The following is a 22695-nucleotide window of genomic DNA, read 5'->3' on the forward strand; positions in this document are numbered from 1 at the left end:
AGCATAGTTTAAAAATGACAGCCTTAAACATATAAATAATTTACTATTGAGAATACCAAAGATGTTATTTAATATAATAGTGTATTACGACAGTATTTCTAAAAGAACCATCTTCTGTGGTTATTTTGTTGATTTAGTTACAAGTGATAGCACACATTTGGTGACTGCCCTAGACAACACCGGTCAAATTCTGGTTTTGGTTATGTTATGTCCAGCTAACTCTACTGACTGCAGTGAGGAAGTGTTAGGTTAGTTAAGAATTTGGTTGTTAACAGCATGTTGGAACTGATTCAAAGATCACAGAAGTCTATCAAATAGCTCCCTTTGATTTCAATGGGCTTTAAACTCTGTGGAAAAATACACCAGTTTCTAGGGTAACAAACCCAGAAAAAACACTTTACTCATCAGCTTGTAGAGTCTACAGAGGACAACCAGCATCCTTTCTTTCTTGCATCTTAAAGCTGTATGTCCTTTAGAACAGCATTTTGGATGGCCAGATAATTGTTTACATGATTTGAATGACCACAGTAGCATAGCAGTAGAGGTAATATTTTCAGATATTTTCAGGGGCCTTTGACAAAAAGTAATCCTGAGTTTTATGGGTAGTTTTTCATGGAGAGTTTAATAGGAAGGTGGCAAGAAAGTGCTCAAAATGTTTACCTCCCCATGTAAAAATCACCCTGGACGCCCTGAGCTATTCTGTTTTTGCTTAGGCAAAATCTCCTTGATATCAATGGTGATTTTATTTAGCTAAAGACCTGGATCTACGACTGCTCAGGCAATATCAACATTTCAAAGCAGACATCCTTTAGTTCCGTATTTTGTTATAGGCTTTACCTGGTATGTGACCTCTGCAAGTATAATAGAATTCTTTACAATAGTCTTTGCACAGGTAGGGAAGAGTTAGCTCTCTTTCAGATGTTTCCCCTTTCTCAGGTGAGTGGAACAGATTCTGGGCATGAGGTGAGCAGTGTGCACATTTGATTTCCTCCAGTAGCTTCGCACATTCTGTGTTGTTCGTAACAGAAAGTATCTGCAAGCCACAAACCAGAGACAAATAAACACATGACCTGTTTCCCCATCTTACACACAAAAAAAAAGATTTCATGATCCAATGTAATAAATAAGGCTAACAGAACCAGTACAGTTAGTATAAATGCATCATGTTTCTCGTCACCATTCCAGAAGAATCAAGCGCAAAAAATTTTACTATGAAATGTGCAATATGCCATTAGAACAGTGAGATGTCAAGTGTTAGCTTCTCTTTCCCAGAGAAGAACAATAGTAGTCAAATTATTTTATGGACTCAAGCCTGCAATCTCGTATCGCATAGGCAATCTCTGAGCTACAGCAATGATTTGTATGAGGAGCTACAGCAGCAGGCCATCTGCCCACTAATGAGAAATACTTAAAAACATAACTTGTAGGGTAACCTATGCAAATATATAGAGACTAAAAGCTGCAATTCTACAACCAAAACACATCAAGGAAACCATATCTTGGTGTATCTTGAACTATGCCACAGTCCAGCTACTGAAGTGATTGCATTAGAGTTCTGCAGGTGCCTTGACTTGTTTTAAATGCTGCTTTCCTTTTTTACAGTCTGTAGTGCAAAATACTTGGTGGTGGGAAAAGCTGTATGTTTTCAAACATTTCATAAATGAAAAAACAGAATTTGTCCATAGCATCTTGATTTGTCTCAATATTGAAAGTGTAAGTTTGTCCTGAAAAAAGAGCATATATTACGCATAGTACTTGAAGAAGCACTAAACCACGATTGATGATGTGTTTAAGTAAACACAGGAGCCTAAGGAGCGCAATGTCATCAAATCGTGAAAAATAATAGAAAACAGCATAGTTGTCTTTATTAGTCTTTGAATGCAGTGCACTTTGTTAATCTATTGTTAACCACATGGATTGTTTTTTGATCATTCATCCCAATGGTGGATAATGGGAAATGTGTTCTCAGTTGAGAGGGACTGAATCTGATCCAATACAAAAACAAAGCTCAGGTTCTTTTTACAGTTTGTTTAGCACAGTTATAAACAAAGACTGTAAGACGCTTATTTTAAGAAATATTAATGCTGTAAGTATTTGTATTCTGTAAAATTTGTAAATATTTGTAAATTTTGCATTTGAAAATATCAAAACAGTTTTGCAGTAGTTCATATCTCTGAGTTGATTTGTAGCATGACTTTACAATGTGTCATTCCCTTGCAACATAACATTGATAGGAATCATCTAAATTATTTTGGATAAAAATTGTTATTTAATACATGAAGACTCTTGATATGTTGTAGTATGCTGTCTCATAGGTTGTCGGTCTTCTGGGATGCAGCGCTTTGGTAACGGTCCTGAACTCATTTTATTTACAGATCATAATTATATGAGCACAAAACATTTAAGAGAAATGCCCTCCCTGTTGTTTTAAACAGCTATGCATTCAAAATAGAATACAACATATGGCCTGTATAGTTAAAAAAATCCTAATTAAAGGAACATTAATTTAAAAGGTAAGCTCTTTCCAGGAAAATTCAGTCTTAACCATATATTGTCAAAAGGCCATCTGAAACGTGTAGTGAAGTTTCATGGCTAAGTTAGAACCCTGATTAGAAGAACACCATTTGGCCTCTAACCTTAATGTAGAAGAGCTACCACTGGCTTCAAATATAATTCCTCCAGATTTGCTGGGATCATTAAATGCAATACATGCTCTGTTCTTTACACTATCTGTTCTTAGTTCATCCTCATCATCATAGCACCTGCAATTAAGTAATGTGACTAATATGTACGGTTTATCATCTCCCTTCAGGTCTTCTTGGGACTCACACTGTTTCACATGTTTTTTGGCAAGGGCTTATCATTTGTCTTAAGCTTGAAGACTAATGAATTAATTGCGTGTTGCATGCACAGTGAAAAGTTTGCCTTTACCCTGAATTCACCACGGAATTCTTTCCACAGCCCCAGCTCCTTCTCTCCTGAAAAAAAAATCCAACATTCTTTTTGCTAGATATCTTATTTGGGCCACAGCTGCAGAACTATTAGTGGAACATGGTCTTAGTTCTTGAGTTTCAGGTGTTGTTCTAGATATGGCAGATTTGGGAAAAATGCCTCAAGGACAAGAACTAAAAATATAATGATAACTACAATAAGGTATGACCAAAATAAATAATAACTATAAGTTTGAACAAAATACTCTCTGGTAGTAGAGAACGGACTTCACAGAAGTCTTGCAGAACTCCACACTGCTGAGGCAATATGCTGCATGAGCTGGACCTTCTTAAGGGGGAGGATGGCATCCTGACTAGGTACCTATTGTTCTGATGGGAAGTAGCTTATACAATTCAGTCAAATCATTGCCAAATAGGACAATGATTGAATGCACTATCCATAAATGCTATTTTTAAAGAACTTTATGTCACTAAGAAGCTGGGAGGTTTCCTTAGTAAGGATGAAATGACCAATTTTGGTGTTTCCACCAAAGGAAAGCACACCTGACTACAGACTCTTACAAATACTTGCCTATATTCAGTAGTATCACCTGCTTTGCAAGAGTCTCATTTTTTTCATCAGTGGGTTGATCTCAGGCAGTAGGCTTTCTTGCGGTAGCAGTATGATGGTATGTTTAGAAGTACACGTAAACATTAGGTATTACTAGTAAATATTTGGTGTGTTTATTGAATTAACTCCACAGTGATGCTGATATAAAATTCTACTACTTCTGTTACTTCTGCTGGAAGTCTCCAGAAAGAAAGAATTGTGAACAGAAAAAAAATAATACAGGATAGCAAAGCTAATTTACTGTTTCTTGTGGAAAACGTAATTGACGTTGCCTGGTGATACAGGAGAAGAAATGCTTGCCAACATTTCAGTCCTCAAAGTTAAGACAAAAGGATCCTAATCCCCCTGAGCAGCTGCTATCCAGGAATTAACCACAGGAATTCACCCCCTCATGTCATTTCTGGAATGAATCTTGGTCATATAATAGCTAATCGGAAGATTAAGGAATCAGAGTCAATCAATTATCTGAAAATCAAGTATGTTATTTAACTTTTAGAATGCTCAAGCAAAATCGGGTGGTAACATTTGCTCTGTGTGAGGTCTGATGTATAACTGTACTGGCTCAGAGATAGGACAACAAATCGATAACGTATTTATCCTGGAGTATATTAAATCGTTTTTAAGTGAAAGCTGAAATACTTATTGAATGAAGCTTTTTCTGCTGGATCTCTACTTTGAGAATGACCTTACAGTTGACAATGGCTTTGGTCTTTTGAAGAAATGTAAACTAATTTCCTGCTTCAATTTTTAAAGTCGTGTGTGAAACCATCAAACTACAGTGGTTTAAACTAACTGTGCTCTGGAAAATATGTAAAACTTCCAAACATTTATTGCAACATGCCTAATAATGATTATGCCTGCTGCTGACTAATTTACAACATCTGTAAGATCATCCTTTAATCTCTAGCCACATGAATGTAAAACTGGTAGACTCAAGGTAAGATAAATCCTGGAATGTGCAGGACAGTATAGCATACAAAATTGGTTTATCATCAACAAAAAGAATAGTGCAAAGAAGAAGAAACAGAGGAAGATACAGTAAACAGAAATTCTTTACATTGAATATAGTCATCTGTTTTGTGTACCCTGTCATATCTAGTCTGAGAAAGGCAGTATAATTTTGATGTTAACAGAAAAAAAAAAATAATCAACCCACAGTGAAATAAGTCATTGCACTAAGCTGTATTAGATATACACACATTTATGTCTAAAAATCATATGCTTACGAGATTGTTCAGCTGTTGGGCTGAACATATGCTTCTTCTGTATTATAGAACTGGATTATGTCATTAAAGAGTTCGGTTTCAATTTTAGGGTAATATGTAAATAGATCATTGTACTAAGGCAGCTGTTAAAGGGACCCCAAGATGAGTTATTTGTTTAGTTGGATGTGTTCAACAATAGCCTTTGTTCGTGAAAGAGCCAGAGCAAACAAATGATTGTAAAAGGGCACACTTGAAAACAATTACTTTTCACCCATTCCTTGACAGCCTTGGCTGTGAAGCCATCCAAGGTAGGGAGGACTTCTTTGCCTGTCGGGCTGTAAGCAGACTTTTAGAAAAACTGATATTACAATATTTGACCGGGATGTATTAGTCCTTCCTAATCAAGGGGATAGATAGTGCAGTGAACTAGAAGACAGAGAGTTAAATGTCAACAAGAGTATGTAAAAATCTTACTTGAGGCAGTGCAGTGTGGTATCTGCTTATTATGGTAGCTCCATTTCTGCTCCCAAAACCACAGGCAACGGTAGCATTTTCATTATAAACACAGATCAATAATTTGGTCAAAAATTCTCAAAGACCCAGCATCTTAACCAAGAAGCTCTTATGAAAATGAAGACGTCTACTGAGCATGCTTGACTCTTTGTCTTTAAAGAAGCTAGCGTTCGCATTTCTGTTACTGTCATAGCCACTCCATCCTATGTATAGATATATGATGGAGTACTGCATTTAAATAAGCTATTGTTTGAACTGTAGTAGACTAGAGTTTTATAAATGTGCTTTTTGAAAAGGTCCATCCATGTGTATTCCGTAATAGTTTGCCATGTCTCTTATGGAAGACCACCTCATTCTGCAAAGTATAAGTGACATATTTTGACATTTTTCCCAAACAGATATTGACATGATAAAGCAGATGTGAGAGTTTCATAAACGTTAATCTATAGTGAAAAATCATCTGATTTTAAAATCCTGTAAAATTATATTCCTTAAAAAGCCCAACCAATGTTTAAAAAAAGAGTTTTGACAGCTCAGAAATAACTAGTGTGGCATATACGGTTAACACCTGACGTTTATGTGAGGTTTTGAGTACTGTTAGCCCAAAGAAATCCAAAGGGAATTAAGAGATATTTTCAAGTGATACTAAGAAGAGGGCAAACCATTCAACTGCCTGGAGATTGAGAAGTTACTGAAATGCAGCTTCCAGTTTACTGCATTGAGCCACTTACTACAAGGGTCTCCAAGCATTGAATAATCTCAGAAGCCTATATGCCACTGAGCCATTACAAACAGGGTGAATTAAGGACATATTTTCCAGCCCTTGTTCTTTTCTTCTTCTACTTCTTTTTTTTTTTTCCTTTCTTTTTTTTTTTTTTTTCTCTTTTTCTTTTCCTCTGCTAGATCTTTCAGGTTATCTGCGTGTGGTTAGTTTATAGTTTAATTCAATTATCACACAGGAGCTTAATGACACTGTCTCTAGACAACATGAAGAAATATATCTGCCTTGAATCTCAAACTGCTGCTGCATATGGTATGAATAAAGAGAGATCTGCAGCTGAAAACCTGCAGTAAGACAGTTCTCACTCATCTGGGAATAGAGGGGGTAGGACAAATGCTCCCTCAAAAGGCATGAACATTTGGACAGAGCTGGGGACTGAAGGAGAATGATGTTCTCCAGTTTCACCCATTAGTGAACCAACTAACAAACACAATGGTGTTGTTGTTATTCTTTTGCCATAAGCAACAGGACTCTGTGTGTGGGCAGCAGTTTAGTGGGGAGGAGGATAAGTCGACCCCTTTTTGTCCTATTGATTTTTTCCTATTTGCATGACTTGAGCAAATTAAATGATGCAATATGGCTTTTTGTTACAAAACAAAGTGAGAGATACCACCCAGACACATATGTTGATTCGTAGAAGCTGTTTACATGAGAATGGAGTGAAATCTACCGTGAACCGAGCATAAAAATTCGATTCAGGCTGGGCATTTTTTTTATTATGCCTGGGCCAGCAAGCCTGAAACGCAAGTTTTCCAAGAGTCTCGCAGACCTTGACAACTACAGAGTTGTAACCGAGGAATTCTTAATTAAACCTTAAACCGGGATGGAAAAGGGAGGGAAAAAGAGAGGAAAGAAAAAGAAAAAAAAAAAAAAAAAAAAGACACCTGATTGTTGATTTCACGTGCAGCGCTTCCTAATGCCGCTGCCCGGCCGCGGGAGGACGGGGGCACGGCGCCGGGCGCTGCGCGGAGCGGAGCGGAGCAGCCGGGCGGGCAGAGGAGGTGCCTCCCGCCCGGCCTCTCCCTCCCTCCCTCCGCATGACGGCGGCTCCGGGAGGCCGCCAGGTAGCGGGGGAAGGAGGGGCGGCCGGCACCTGGCGCCGGCACCCCCGGGCACCCCCGGCTCGTCCCCGCGCCGCGCTCCCACCCCAGACCTGCCCGAGTACACGCGGGGGGAAGCGGGCACCGCTGTTCCTTTCTCCCCCTTTTTTTTTTTTTACTTTGGAAACCCCAGCAAAATAAACCGCAAAGCGCCGCCAAGCCACTTCCCAGCCCCGCCGCTGCCCTGCGCACCCGTGGGCAGCCCCCGGGGCCACCCGCCCCGTCAGGTTAGCGCCGGGGCAAGCCAAACTCGGCACCCCCCGGCCCGCCGAGGCAGCCGCGAGTCCTCAGGTGGCGCCTACCTTGGTGTCGGCGTGCAGCAGCCCCGGCGTGTCAGCGCGGGGGCAGCAGGAGAGGCGCGGGTAGAGGCCGCGGCACATCGCCTCCCCGCCGCCCGGCGCCTCCGGGGCCAGCAGCCGCCGGTCGCGCTTCTTCAGCCGGCGCGGCGGGGTCCCGTTGAGGCACCTTCTCCTGCGGGCGCCGCTCTCCCCGAACTTGGCATCCCCCTCGAAGAAGCACAGCACCACGGCCACCAGCAGCAGCTTAAACGGCAGCATCTTGAGCATCATGCCTGAGGGAGCGCGTGGATGCACCCAAAAAAAAAAAAAAGGGGGGTGGGGTGGGGGTGGGGGGGCGAGGGGGGAAGGAGGGGAATCCCACTGACTTTGCTTTGCACTTCGGGCCGGGAAAACACCTCCCTCCCTCCCGCACGAGGGGGAAGCCTGCGGCCGCGCTCCGAGGAGGGCAAAAAAAATAATAATAAAAAAAATAAAAATAAAAACACAAAAAACCCAAACCAAAGAACCCAAGGGGGGGCGCGGACCCCCGAGCCGAGCCGCGCCGCGCCGCGCCGGGAGGACGGGATGCTCGGCGGCGGGCGGGAGGAGCCGCGCGGGCGGCACAGGTTCAGCAGCAGCGGCCGCTGCCGCGCCGAGGCGCCGGGGCTCGGGGCGGGCCGGGCAGCGGGCGGCGGCAGCCCCTCAGTCGCCGTCCCATAGGAAGGGTGTCCCCGCGGCGGGGCGGCGGTGGCCGTGCCGGGCGATGCCCCGTCCGCTGCCGGCCGCGGCTCAGCGGGGCTCTCATGTTTCGCTCCCTCTTTTCTTCTTCTTTTTAAGCCGCGCGCGGGGAGGTGCTGCCACCGCGCGCCCTGCACGTCACCCGCCGCCACCGGCCGCGCCGCGCCGAGCCGCGCCGCGCAGCCCGGGCAGGGAGCGAGCGGCGCGGGGGCGCGGCCGGCCCGGGGGGCAGGCGGCGGCGCCACGCCCGGCAGCGGCAACGGCCGCCCGGCAACCGCCGGCCCGTAACGGCCGCCCGAGGTGGGTCTCGGCCGCCGAGCCCCGAGGGGCGCCCCCCCGGCGGGCAGCGGGGCACGGGGAGAGCCCGCGGGGCGGCCCCGCCCGGGGCAGGTGCAGCCACCTCGGGGGGAGCGGGCGGCGGCGGAGCTGGCGCTGAGGAGAGACTCCTCACGGCGCCTGGGGAAGGGGAAGGGCAGGGGAGGGCTGCGGGCAGCTCCTCACGGGCAGCGGCGCTGCTCAGGGCGCCAGGGGCCGTTACTGTGCGCCTCACGTTTAGCTGAATCTCTTCAGGTGTAGTCTTGAACTCCTAAGCAGCCCGTTGTGAGCTAAATCGGACTAAATTTTTGCAAGGAGTACCTCAGGTAAAGCGTTGTGTAGACATAAAGATCCATAAAGATCTGTCCCCTCGCACTCAGTACGTTTCTTGGAGGCTGGTGGCTCCTGAACTCATGACCGCCACTTGACTTGCTGCTGACTCGTTTGGCCAAAAAAAACCGTTCCCGACCAGGGCCTGAGCCACACCGAGTGCAGCGATTGCGGGTACGGGCTGTAGGGGCTCTGGGACAGCGTGGCCCCAGCACTCGTGTTGGTGGGTGAAGTCAGCATGGCACCCTTAGAGCATCGCCAGCACTGGTGGTGATTCAGCTGTCCTGCCTTGTTGTTTTCGAAAAAAGCCCTGCTTGGCACTGGGGGATCGTGTCCGTGAGCGGCCTGGCTGGCAGAACGGTAGCAATGTGACTATACCGCAAGAGCCGTGCCACATTTACTGGGTTATTACATAGGTTGTTCTGAAAGGAAAGTGATTCTGGTGAAAAGCAGAGCAGCGATATCAGAAGTCATTTTTATTCCCAAGCAGTCTCCCCACGGAGGATTATGCTGGCAGAACTGTAGTGGCAGAAGTATGCAGCTGAAGGTCCGACTGCCTCTTTCCCCATGTAGGCAGGTGGTCAGACTTTTCAAACGGATTTTGCATTGCTTCTCCCTTACTGGAATGGGAAAGTGGAACTGAGTGGAAAGAAGTGACTGTGGGGCAGATACCCTCTTGAAAAAACAAATGTTCAGTGAAAGTGTCTGTTGAGCAGTTGCTGCCCGATCCTCACAGGTCCCGTCTCTCTGGAGGAAAAAGGGAGTGAGGAATATAAATCTATATGATCAAAGTAACGCAGCTATTAGTAAATAACATTTCTTCTTCCTTCAAGTGCTGCCTGCGTAAATATCCGTTTCTATGTATACCTGTACTGGTTCTCAGAGGAGGTGAGTTTGAGGTGTAGTAATTAAATAGAGAATGATTTCCTGAAATGGGAAGTTACCGAGCTAGGAAAGAGCTGTCAGCTTGTGAAGGTCAGATTCCACACAGAAGTTTTACACAGAAATTCTGTGGAATGGCCAATGTCTATTGACCTGGTATAACATGAAGTGCTCAAAACTTGAAGCTCTGTAGTGATAGAGGGATATAAAGGTGTATAAGTAAGACTTGAAGAAGGTTGAATGTTCTTTATAAGCTCTGAATAGAAAATGCTGATTCTTGGGGTTTTGTGCAAGAAGACATAATTTACTCTTATGTTCCTTTCCACACTTCAAAAAAGTTCATGACAGCTTCTTTAAGAAAGTCATATATATTTTTTCAAGCTGGTTGGTATAGGAATTTATTTATAAACCTTTTTAATAATGCAAAGTTAAGGTCAGTATTAGTATATGCCATTCCAGAGTGTCAGCTTCAGGTGTCTCTCAACCTCTGATAAACAGAGATAAGGGAATACTTAGGAAGTGGAAACATATACATAGGAAATATGGTTAATAAACACATCAGTCTTTTAATGCAACCTGGATTCTGTCATGTGAACTTCATTACTGGAAATAATTAAACATGGTAATGCCATAAGTAGAGGTGAATAAACTCTGTAATTTGTTTCCAGGATGTAGGCGAGAATCTTCCAGTTATGCTACAGTTATGTGTGAGAAGGATAGCAAGTTAAAAGGAAGCTACTACTGCTGTGGTATTGGAACATAGCTAGATTTTCTTCTAGTTTTATCCAGGAGATAAGCAGACTGTGCTTATTTATACCATTACCTTTACTATGTTTATTATTGTCTATATCGTAATACATCATGGTATCTGTATAGCATGAGTCAAATGTGTCAGAATACCCTTCAAATAACAACATAAGGCTAAGACAGTGGCATATGCTTGAACTTAACAGTTACTATTTTTCAATTGTGTTTGTTCTTTTTAATTTATGTGGCTCAGTAGTTGAATTCAGATTGTCATAAATATTTTGCAAGAGAATTTAAATGTACCAAGATATCTGCTTTCGGATTTAAAGTTAGTGAAGTCCTTAGTATTTTGAACAGAAGAGAAAATATGTGGAGCAACTAGTGTCAGTTTTGAGAAGTGCAGTTATCATCTAAGTTTACAGGTAGGAGCAGAAGCTGAGTGAAGGGATCTAATGGCATGATGAGGATTGTGCCTGATGGAAGTAATTGGTAGCACCACATTTATTCCTAAACCGCCAGCAGATGTTGTCTGGCAGTACACCTTTAGGTATTTTTGTGATTCACACAAGAACTTTGTGTACGGCCACCTCACTTTACAGCTAAGCTGTGTAAGTTTAACAGTACAGGTTTTTTCGTCTCAGCAGTGAAAGCAAGGCTACATTCTAGCCTTTCACACTGATGGATAATACTTAGCGTGCCATGAGGTGGAGTTCTGGAGTTCTGCAGCACTGGAGCAGGCTAGGAGACAAACCAATGCTCACCTTAGTTTGCATCTGAGAAAGTGCAGTATTTAAGACACTGGTACAGGAAGGTTGCACCCCCGCCACCATCGGGGACATTTCACTGGGTGAAGCAGGTGGACTTCAGCTCTTGGAGAGTGGCTCTGCTTTTGCTTTAGCTGAGTTGGACTTCTCAAACACAGTTCTGTCTTGCTAGTTATTTTAAGATAAAAAGCTTTCATTATCAGGTGAATTCACTGTCAGATGAAATGAGAGTGGAATCTCTCCATAGCTCATCAACAGCGCACTTTTCAGTGAGTCCTTAATAACATTATACGTGTTATTTAAAACACTCTCCCTAAACTGTGGGATGTGTGATTCTACTTTATAGCTTATTTATTCATCTTCTTGTTGGGGCCAGTGTGTATCACAGCAAATTCTGCATCAGAGAAACCACAGTGTGAGAAACACTCAGTCATGGATTCCCTAGTGTATACGCTCAAAGTTAGTGTTCCAATTCCAGAATAAATTCTGAGAAAAAAAAAAAAAAGCATTAAACTTTGAATTTTGTATCTTTCACTCAGAAAGGAAAGCAGAACAATCTTTCTAAAGCAGTCAGAAAATTCATTTACATTACTTTGAAACAAAGCTGAGCTTGAGAGTCCAGGATCAGAGGCTTCTGCCTAAGCTGTGGCTTCTGAAAGTTAATGGTCCCAGCTCCCTGTTTCCCTGTCAACTGGATGGACAGAGACCCAGGAATCTGGAAATTTGGAGTGAGAACTTGGGCAGGAATTTCAAGGTTTGGCAGTCTGAGCTTCTGTGCTTCTGGCTTTTTTTTTGGGTAAAAGCCTGACTGTGCTGAGAGTCCTGTTAGAAGTGAAGCTGAGAGTTTTTTCTGGCTCTCTGCTGCATCACCGGGGTGAGGGTTCCTGTGGCTTCAGGGCAGGGAGCTGGAATATCAGGAAGCCCTGACTCTGGGACAGTCTTTATGGCAGGAGTTCCCCACAGCTGTGAACTCTTCAAGTCCATTTGCCATAGCAGCTCCCCTGGTAATGAAGAAGGAAGACTGCTGGAGTGGTTTCATTAAAGCATCTTGCGGTTAGTCAGAAGTTTATAAAACCATTATTTTTTTGCTTATGTTTCTGCTTGTGATGTAACAGAAATTTTCAGTTTGGTCAGAACATTTCTGGTTGGTTCTCTCCACCATATACTACGGCCCACATCATTTCATGGTGTTGAGAATAACATGTTGCTTGTCTTTGCATACCACAAATACGAGGTGTGAAAGCTGGTGTAACATGAATGAACAGGACTTGCAAGGATATTTTTTATGGGAAAATAGGTGCCCAGACAGTCACAGACAAGTTTTTAGGGTATGTCTTTACCACAGAGTTCCCCATGGCTCTTAACAGAAATCCTCTAAACCAGCTGAAGCCACCTGGACCATTTGGGACTATAAACCAACGTGTCTGGTCTCTGAACATGACTTCAAAAAAACCTGAGTCCTGTCAGGGTACAAAAGCAGTATTCGGCTGATGTTAACTCCACTTGATTGGCCCATCAGGGAATATGAAGTACAGATTATTTTAGCACATCACGTCAGCTGCTAACACAAACCTTCAATTACCTGCGTTCAATTTTGCAACATAAGCTAGGCTAACTAGAAGGCAGATAAAGCAAACCATTTTGTGAAGGAATGAAGACTCAAGAGGCCCGCTTGCCTATGGTCTGCATACTTTTACTACCTGCTGTAATTCACCTCAACAACATGTCTCTATTTATGTTTGTTACAAAGAGACAAAAGAAGCCGCTGTGGAAAAAAAAAAGTCTTTCTTAGCAGGGACTGTAATAACCCCACTGCCGATTGCAGTTTACCAGCCATGTGTATGCCATCCCTTGCTCCAGAGCTTGGGGTGTCCTTACGTCCTCTAAGAACACTTTGTATAAGATGGCAATCGAGGAAACTCTGAAATGCTTTCAAGAGTTATCAAAGAGGTAAAGGTCTTTCTGAATAAGCAATATTGTGCATGACAGAGCTAAATAGTGGGCCTATATACTTCTGCCTCGTAAGATTTGTTGCTTGCCAAGGGCAGGGCTGGAAATGATAGCCCGGCAGCGTTAAAACCAAGCAGTCACAAAACTCTGCTGAGTAGCTCAATGACTGGCATGTCAGATAGGATTTCACAGATTTTCTCCGTGGTGGTGTGGTGCATGTGCAGTTCACTCTGTTACATAAATTGATGTGAATCAGTTCATATTTGATATAGAAGCTTTGGTTTGGGAAATTCTTCACAGTAGCTTTCACACAGTATGTGCTAAGGCACCATGTGCTGCATTGCTGCATACAGAACGTATATTCTGTATAAGCTGTGCTTTTCAAGGCTACTTTCCAAACAGTAAAAAACATTTTTCCCCACAGGTGGGAAATAACAGTGGAATTGGTAACCATTTGTCATTTATTTTCCTAGACAATGTATGTTCCATTCATACATGTAATTTAACTTGTAGAAGAAGGATTTATCTAATTCAGTCGCATAATTTGTCTTTAGGAAAGCAGGGAGTTCATCTCAAACAAATATGTTTCTCAACATATCATTCTCAGAACTGCCAAGTCCCTTGGCATACACAGGAAGGTGCCCCTGTACCTAGCAGTCATTCTCATGAGCGTTCTCTTATGAGCATGCTAACGCCATGCTCGAAGTCAGTGTTTTTGGCTCATGTTGAATGATTTCAGGATGGTGCCGAAAACTACCTCACACTTCTTGCATCACGCATACTTCTGGAGGTTTATGCACACTCCTGGGCTGTGTTGTCTGTGTCAGTGTAGCACATACCTAGTGCCATCTTTCTGAAGTGTCCATTTAGCCTGCGCTGACCTGAGGTTACAAATTTTACCCTTAAAGGCTTTTCTATAATGCTTCACTAAGGGGCATTGGGAGCATTTTGTCAGCAGCCTAAATCCTGACTGTATGAGATCAGCCTGGAGAGGATTAGAGCTATAGTCTGAGTCCCAGTCACGCACAAGAAAAGCTGGAAGAAGCAGGTGATTTTGTAAACAGCTAATTCTTATGGAGGCTGTTTTTTTGGGAGCCCATCATTCAAGTGACTGAGCTTGGCCTGGTTGCCCTCTCTCCTACGCCTGAGATGCACAGTAAATTTCAAGCACGTAGATCTTCGATTATTTACAATAGTCAGCCTTTGACTAGAAGTGGTGCTTAACATAGTTGTAATTAAAATGAAATACAGACTCCAGTTTGGCTACGAGTTAGCATGTGGTTATAAAGCCACTTTATGTGTGTAGATCACTGTCCAGCCACTAAATCTTGGAACTTCTGGCTCTGCAGGCTGATATTATTTTGCCAGGAATGTGGTTGTCAAAGACAGGTTGGACCATGTATGCTCTTCTAAACCTTGACATGAAGATTTCGTTAACTTTGGTGAGAAATGAATCTAAGTAGGTGGTAGGTTCACACACAGGTGGTGATGTGTGAATCATTTCTTTGATTTGACTGGAAGATGTATGGACAATGAAGATCCTTGGATGTAGATGTAAACTGACGTGGATGCCAGATGAACTTGGACTGAACTTAAGGCCAAAATATATTAAAAAAAAAAAAAAAGATGCAGGATAAGGAGAGACAGCAGCAGATGTTCAAACCGTATGTTCCTGGACAGGTCTAATAGAAAACTTCTTCCAGTCTATGTTGTGTTTCTCTCTTAGAGAGGCTGTGGTTTGCAAAAGAATAGGCTGCACCTTCTATGTGCACTTGCAGTCCAATTCTCTCAAGTTTTCCTCATGCAGGCAGGCACATAGGGCAGGAAATGTCAGACAGCCACAAACTGAGCTGGAGGTGTTTTTATTACCAGAACTGAAGAACAAAGCGCGAGGAATAACAAGACTCTGTCAGGAGTGACCAGTACACCAGCTCATTGTTGTCATCTCTATCTTCAGGGATCAAAGTTAATACATAGAAGAGCTCATTGCTTTAGCACAACATGGAAGCATTCCTTGGGGAACCTGAGAGTCCTCAGTGATAGATGCACTGATCATTCATGTTCGCTTCTGTCATAATAATGTTACAATGCTGTATCAAGAAGAAAATCCAACTTCTGTATCTTTCAGTTCTACTGGACACGTTGAACACATTCAATATATGTTAGGCCATTTCCTGGAATAGGGAGCAACAGTTGGGATCTCCTAATGAATAGAGCACTTCAAAATAATACAAGGTATAAGATACACAGTTCATTTTGTAGTATTCTCTGCATGAATGTGGTCGACCTGTGGTAAGATACAAATAATAAAGGCCCAGAAGTCCAGGTGAGCTGCCCTTAATCCCCTAATTTTTGTATGCAGCCTAGCTTCTACAGGATTTGAAATTCTGTGTATAATCAAGTGATTGAGTTAAGCATTGCATCCTAACCTTAAGGCATGTATTACAATCACTATCAAATGAACTTTAAGGATGAGCTGTACTGCTTCATGTAATTTGTTACAGATGTGAGGGAATCCCTAATTTCCCTAGGAATGGTCACTGCAGAGTAGATGTTGTTTGAATGATGCAAACAGACTGCACTTAACCCTTCCTGCAAAGGTTTGGTTCTGACTCTGGCAAAAACATGATTTAGAGTGATTGATTCTAGCATTTTGACCTTTCCTACTCCCCATATGACTCTTTAGGGTGGGACCTGAATGATGATTTAAGATAGGAATCATAGCATTCCAGGGATGGTACAAAGTTACAAATTACTTTGTGTGTCTGGGATAGGATTAGTAGGTAGAGGTCACCTCTTAGGTATGATATAGCAGCTCAGTGTTGACTTCCAAAAAGGATTATAATCAGCCAGTTTTGAGACCCATCAACTGTACTGTATTTTGGTATGGAAATACATAGTTTGCAGGACTAGTTGGTGAATTTTGTTAGCCAATCAGTCAAGTGTGGGTGGGAACCAAATATGTTTCTAGTGGCATTCAAGAGTCAGTTGACAGTTCATAAGGAATATTTCTAACAGTTATTGTTTTTCTAATATTAAGTCTGAGTTGCTAGCATTGTACTTTCAGTGGAACTGTTTCTGATAAACTTATCTGACTACACATAATGGTGGAAGGCCCTGAGGACATTCTGTGCCTCTGGCAGCTTGAAGGAACTGAGGGATTGTGGAGGCTCTTCTCTCCGGACCGATGAGTTTTTTATATAGCCTCACACCAAATACTCGGCTCTTCAGGGAGGCTTGTGTATCGCTCCACCAAGCATGGCTTTCCAAATGGTTTGAACTTTAACATCAAGGGCCCTCATTTGTCTCAGGAGTAGGTAATCTGTACAGGCAAAACTTCGGGTAACGCTTCTAAGTGACAGCTGTATGTTCCCTGAGAGTGCTGTTGTACCAAGAAATCAGTGAACTTGTCTGGAAATCTGCAGAATTGAATTGTTTTGACATAGCTGAGTGGACAGGTAATAATTCTAGAGTAGCCAGTTTTTGTTTGTTTGTTTGTTAGAAACAGTTTTTAAAAGTTTTGATAGTTGTTTTTAATATGATGGAAAAATGTGATTTCAAGCAAATGAGGTAGCAATTATGAGTTATTTATCCTTCTGGTTTGCTACAAGGAGGGAGTCATGTAAGACACACAAGGGACACTTCTAGGAAAACATTTTGACAGGCAAACAGTCCGTTGCTTCTTTTGTTTCTTACTGATCTTTGATTTAGAGATTTCTCAAATAGGATTCCACGCTGTGTCTTGAGATCCACCTACCTACGGCCACTAGGATGAGGTGGAGTTCTGAAAAGATGTAACATTTTAGTGGACTAAATATCCTCTTTGACATCATTTTTTTAAAGTAGCCAGAAATTCACCCACTGATGGGTAGAACTAGGATAAAAGCCTTTTCTTTGAAGAAAATAAAATGTTACTAATAGAAGGAAAATTAGGCTAGCACTCAAAAGTATAAAAAAATAATGGATAACAATTAATGACAAAACTGAGAAGGAAAGGTGAATAAAGAAATCAAGGTTCTGTCAGAAATGCTTTGTCATCTCAGTCATGACTTATTCTAGAGCCTGCTGTACCTGTTTCCCTTAATTTTTCAGACCTCTTGATCATTGCCTTGTTATTTATGACCATCTAGCCCAGGCCCAAACTTGAGCAGGACAGCACTTTGACACTTTATTCCTTGTGAGAGCAATGATCACCTACAGTATCTGTTTAGTTATGTACTTTTTTCATTGTTATACTTGTTATTAATATTACATTAATATGGAATACTTTCAGTCATGCATTGATAGGACAATGAAATTGGTTTACATGCCACTTAACTTCTGAACAATCAAGGAAACCATGGCTTCTGGTTAGCTCTGAAACAGAACCCATTTGCCTTGTACTCTTAATTCTTATTTGAGAAAACATTTTTTTTTTAACCTTTCCCATAGAAGGATGTTCTGTTTCAGTGACCTTACTTGTACAGTGAGCACAATACTTGCTTGTTTGGGAAGTATTGTGAAAATGCAAAGCACTACGTAAGTGCTAAGTACTGTTTATAATAGGATATCTTTCTGGTATTCTAGCTGCCATACTAAGGTCTTCCTGGAAGTTGGCTTAACCAGGCTATGCTGGAGCTTTCCACAATGTTTAAATGAGAATAATGAATGTTTCATTGCTTCATTTGGCATGTAAGATAAAGGCACTTACTGTCTGTGACACTCCATAAAGTAGAAAAGAACTGTAGCACTGCAGTTTATGTTATTAAATTGTTATATGTGATAAACATGCATTTTTCATCAGTATCGTGTTCTGTTCTAACACAAAGCAACAAAACCTGAGACATATATATGCTTTGTCATACAGGTTTAATGCTTTACGAGTCTGCATATTCATAAACATTTTGTAATGTCTATTATCAACCTGGTGAAAAGTAGCTGAGGTTCTGTTAGATCAATATATGTCAGAAGCAAGTGAATACTCAAGTATTCCTGTTCAAGTGACTTATAAAAATTCTTTTGTTTTGGTAGGCATAATTTTTCATTTTCCAAACAGGTAAAATATTCTGGAGTTTGATTTCTTGAATTTACTTTACTTGTGGAAGTAAAGCTTTGCTAAGAGCCATACTGCTTGACACTATAATTTTGTTTACATATCTCTAGAAAGGAGACAATTGGAAATGATGATATCACTGTTTTACAGGTAGCCAACACCCTTGGCTGTGTGAATTTTGGCTGAGATGGTGAGGAGTGCTGCCACCCAAGTATGATTCCACCGCCAAATCCATCGATGTTTCATACTGAGAATGGGTAATTAGTTTTCACTAAAAAACTTTAGTTGACAATTAAAAAATGCAGGTATTGCTACAGAAGGCTATTTGTAAAACCCATATTGAGTTTCTGGTACAATGTGCATCAAAAATAATTTTTGAATTATGGATGAAACTGTCTGAATCACCTAGCTTTGGGAAATTTACTGATTACAGTGATGATACTGGAATAAGGCACATAATGAAATAGCTGAATACAATTATTCTCAGAGTCTTTATTATCTGCCAGTTTAATATATTTCTAGCCTTTTCTTTTAAGCCTCTTGGAACTGAATCCACCATCTGTAATCTGTATTTGTTTATATGTTGCCTTGCACAGCAGCAATCTACATTTGATTTTGTCATCTAATTCATATTACGGTAGTCAACAGAGAAATATTAGACTATATTTTAAAGAAACTGCGGAAGTACAGAGATTGTAGAAGTAACATTTATTAGTGTTGTATATGGAGAAAATACATGCTTCCTTCTGTTACTAAACCTAAGTAGGTAGCAACTGAGACTTGTTGAACTCTGGTGTGAGCTCTGACCTACAGACAATATTCAGAATGGTTATTTCTTGGTTTTGTGCTATAAATAATTCAAAGTAAATGAGCAAAGATGTCATGTAATGAAAAAAGGGAAATTATAAACGAATACATTCAATCGTTTACTTATTGCTTGTCCAGATTCTAAAGTGAATTTTAAATTTGGAAGAAGAAATCATACCCCTTCATCTCTAACATCATCTCTAAGAGATTAAAATTTTCTAAGTTACTAAAAATTGAAAAATTCTAAGCTTTTGAAGTGTTCATGCTCTAACAATTAAAGAAGTAAAAATAGCTGTGTCTTGTTAAAATCAGTAGCACATTTGCTAAAACCTTTAGCAGAGACAAGTATGAAGCATGGAAAATCTGTGACGGGACTTTCTGTGATCCTTTTCTGACCATATTCAAAATCCACTCCTAAAAAAAGAAGAGGAGGCTCATCAGCTGTTTGAAACCGTCTTGTCTGTTGATTTCAGTTATGATAACTTCTACTACGTTGGAATCTGCCCCAGGTTCTTTCTGTAAAGACCCTTCAGTGCTGTCTCCTTTGAAAGGCAAAACCATACCTTTGAAACAACAAAAAATTGACTTGTGCTCCATCTTGTGCATTATTCTTTTAGAACATGAAAGTGTAGTGGTATGGTTTAATCCTGATGGTATAGTTTAATCCTGCCATCCGAAGGGGGATCCAGTTTCTGTCCACCATCTTTGACGGTCTTACAATGCCTTCTTTGCTAACCAGACTCTATTGTACTGAATTATTATATTTGTTGCTTTAAATTCCAAATATAGTAATATTATTATTACCAGTAAGGCAAGTGAACCAGAAAAATGTAGCATCCTTTTCAGATTGTACTTGTAGCATTAGGACTTAGAAAAAGGAATCTCAAGCTGTTCCACTGGTAAAATTAAAAGCTTTGGTACACAAGCACACTCACTAAGAGATAAAGATCACTGTCATTTCTGTGGCACCACTTAAGAGACAGCTGCCTAAAAAAGTGGTGACTTAAAGATGCCATGGAAATACCTAGAACTTTGGCTGTTTTGCTGGCCTTAACTGTAGGGAGAGTTCACCAAATCCAAAGAACTCCAAAGTGATACTTCTCCATTGCTGTCCTGGATGCTTCACATTCCATATGTCCTGCAGGAAAGAAATATCCCTTCCCCCCCCCCCCCCCCCCCCCCCAGGAACAAAGTGTTATTCAGTAGAGTTCACTTTGCAGGGCAGGAAGACTTTTTAAAGCTTCTAGCCTGCTGCACAAACATGTGCTGCATATGTTGTTTTCATTAGCAGTTTAAGTATCCTAGCAAGTCCTACTTAATAATCTATCTGATAAGGCTTGATTGTGCTTCACTGTGTTTAAATTTTTTGGGGAACTGTTTAGATAACAAAAGTGCTCCATTGCCCACATTTGTGTAAAACTCCAGAATAAGAAAATGCAGTCTTTCATATCTCAAGGTCTTAGAGGAGTAAAATACCTAAAGGAGTTGCATATTGCAGTATTTTATTTAATATCTCAGTATTAGCATACATGGTACCATGTTTAAATAATGTGTTTATTTTCTGTATTTTTATTGATTGAGTTTCATAGCTCTTTACAGTAGCAGTCTACGGAAGGAAAAGGTAGTGTAGATCATCAAAGTTTTCTCTTGGCAATAGAGGATTGTGCCCTGTATTTTTGAGAGATTCTTCTGACTTTCCCAGATTTGAACAGTAACATCAAATCATAGGTGATACTATTTCTATTTGGCATTACATTTTCATTAAATAATGTGTATTGAAAATAATGTGTCTTCACAGACAGACAGCATATTATATCCACATGGTAAAATAATATCCATTACATCTTAAGAACTGATACTGGATAACTAGTAAAGTGTTTATTATTGTTATTATTATCATGCGACAACCTTCTCCTGTCTAACTGCTCTCACTTATACAGCAGAAGTGATAGAATACAAGCTCCCAATGTCTACTGGGCCTGAGTCTTAATACCTCAAAGCTATGCCTTCAAGGAAGAACAACTGAAGCTACAAACCATAGCTGCTCTAACAAATAAGGATTCCAAAGGAGATTACAAGAATCTTGTCAAAGTTAACATGTTACAGATCTTCAGAATTCTATACTTCTGGACACATGCCTTTACCTTTCGCTGGAGATATTCGTGCATGGTTCTAGTGATAGCATTGTTGTAGCTGTGGCTGTTTAGGGGCTTTTTCTGTTTACATAGAACTCTTCCTTTCCCCTCTGCCCTGGCATTATTTTCACTGTTCCCAATGTTTTTACTTAAATCCATCATTTTGATAATTTTAACTGGACAACTCTATTTCATGTACTTATGGCCCTTCATGTGAAACAGTTCTGCCTTCATTTCCTGTTTATTTTTAGTTGCTAATTTTCAGACTTTTTCCATCCCCTTGGGTTTTTTAAAATCCTGTTTGGTACAAACCAGGGTGGTCCAACTGGCAGCCCAAGGAACAATTCCATCTGGCCTGCTGCATTTGCCAAGGAGGAGCTAAGAAATGCCTGTAAGGGTATGCGCTGCCCTCACAAGCAAATATTACCTATTGCTCAGATACATAACCATGCTTAAAGTCCAACTGTTGTGCCATGTCCACACAGAAAAAGAGATTGGGACTAGAATTATCCTTTCTCCTGAGCATAGCCAAATGTCTAGAGGGGCTAGCTGTTCTTTTAAAACAATCTTCAAAGGGGCTGCTACAAGTGCAAACTAGCACCTGTACCTAAAAAAGCTGGGCCACCATTGTTTTTCCTGGTTAGATTGACAGGAAAACCTAAGCCCCAGATCAGCTGGAGCTGATTAGAATTTCAGTATCAACCTCAACAAAACCAGTATTATTAATTCATGGTACCATTACTGGATTTGCAGTTGACTTCTACATGTGCTTTCTGTCACTTCACTCTATCTTTTTTCCTTAGGCAAGATGAGTATAAGGATAATAACCAAGCAGAGTGCATTGAAATCAGTGTAAAAACCAACTATATTTTGTCTAATTGACAATACAATGCAAAAGGATTTAATTTAGCTATTGTTTATTTACCTTTTTGTTGGAGAATATTCTATGTTCAGATGTACGTGGGTACCTCACTTGAATTAAGTGCATCTGTGAACATGCAATTCCTCATAAGAAGTTATCACACAAGCTGAACTTATCCCACGTACTGCATTATGTTGTACAAGAGTAGCCATTCTGTAGCAAAATGAGCATGACTAAACATGAGCTCTAACCAGTGCATCATAAAACAATAATATCATGTCTTTTGACGTGTATTCCATTTCCATTAAAAATATTTATAATGTTTAGCCGGAACAGAACAGACTACAGCTTGGCAAAAGACTGAAATAAGCAATCAGGAGCAATTTACCCGAGTGTACTTTTACTATAACGATATATCACTGAGTGATGACAGCAGAGCTCTGCCAGTTTAAGTATCCTGGTTCAAAACACTGTAGCACGTGGGGTTATCAAAAAGCATATAGTAGAAACATAAAAAAAATACATTATCTCAGTTTTATACTAATGCCTTTTAGCATCCTGCTACCTTTTAAGTTGTAGGAAAACACCAGATTAATGTTCATAACTTATAACCCCTTTCCTGTTTAGAGTGCACAACTGCTCTATTCAGTCTGTGCTCATTTATTTTGAAATATTTCTTCTGTTTATTGTCCTAG

At 41.0% G+C, this 22695-nt stretch overlaps 1 protein-coding gene across 1 annotated transcript in view; it reads right to left on the reverse strand.

The window, feature by feature from the left end:
• HHIP (hedgehog interacting protein) overlaps window positions 1–8393 on the reverse strand; it is a 79029-nt gene extending 70636 nt beyond the window's left edge. Inside the window, exons 1-2 of the mRNA XM_027455772.3 lie at window positions 7463–8393; window positions 838–1033 (exon numbers count right to left, since the gene is read on the reverse strand). Coding sequence (XP_027311573.2) covers window positions 838–1033; window positions 7463–7729 — 463 coding nt within the window. The 5' untranslated portion in view covers window positions 7730–8393. The remainder of the gene's footprint in view (window positions 1–837; window positions 1034–7462) is intronic.
• Between the last annotated feature and the right edge of the window lie 14302 nt (window positions 8394–22695).

Source organism: Anas platyrhynchos, chromosome 4, assembly GCF_047663525.1.
Source record: "Anas platyrhynchos isolate ZD024472 breed Pekin duck chromosome 4, IASCAAS_PekinDuck_T2T, whole genome shotgun sequence".
In the NCBI taxonomy this organism is placed as follows: Eukaryota; Metazoa; Chordata; class Aves; order Anseriformes; family Anatidae; genus Anas; species Anas platyrhynchos.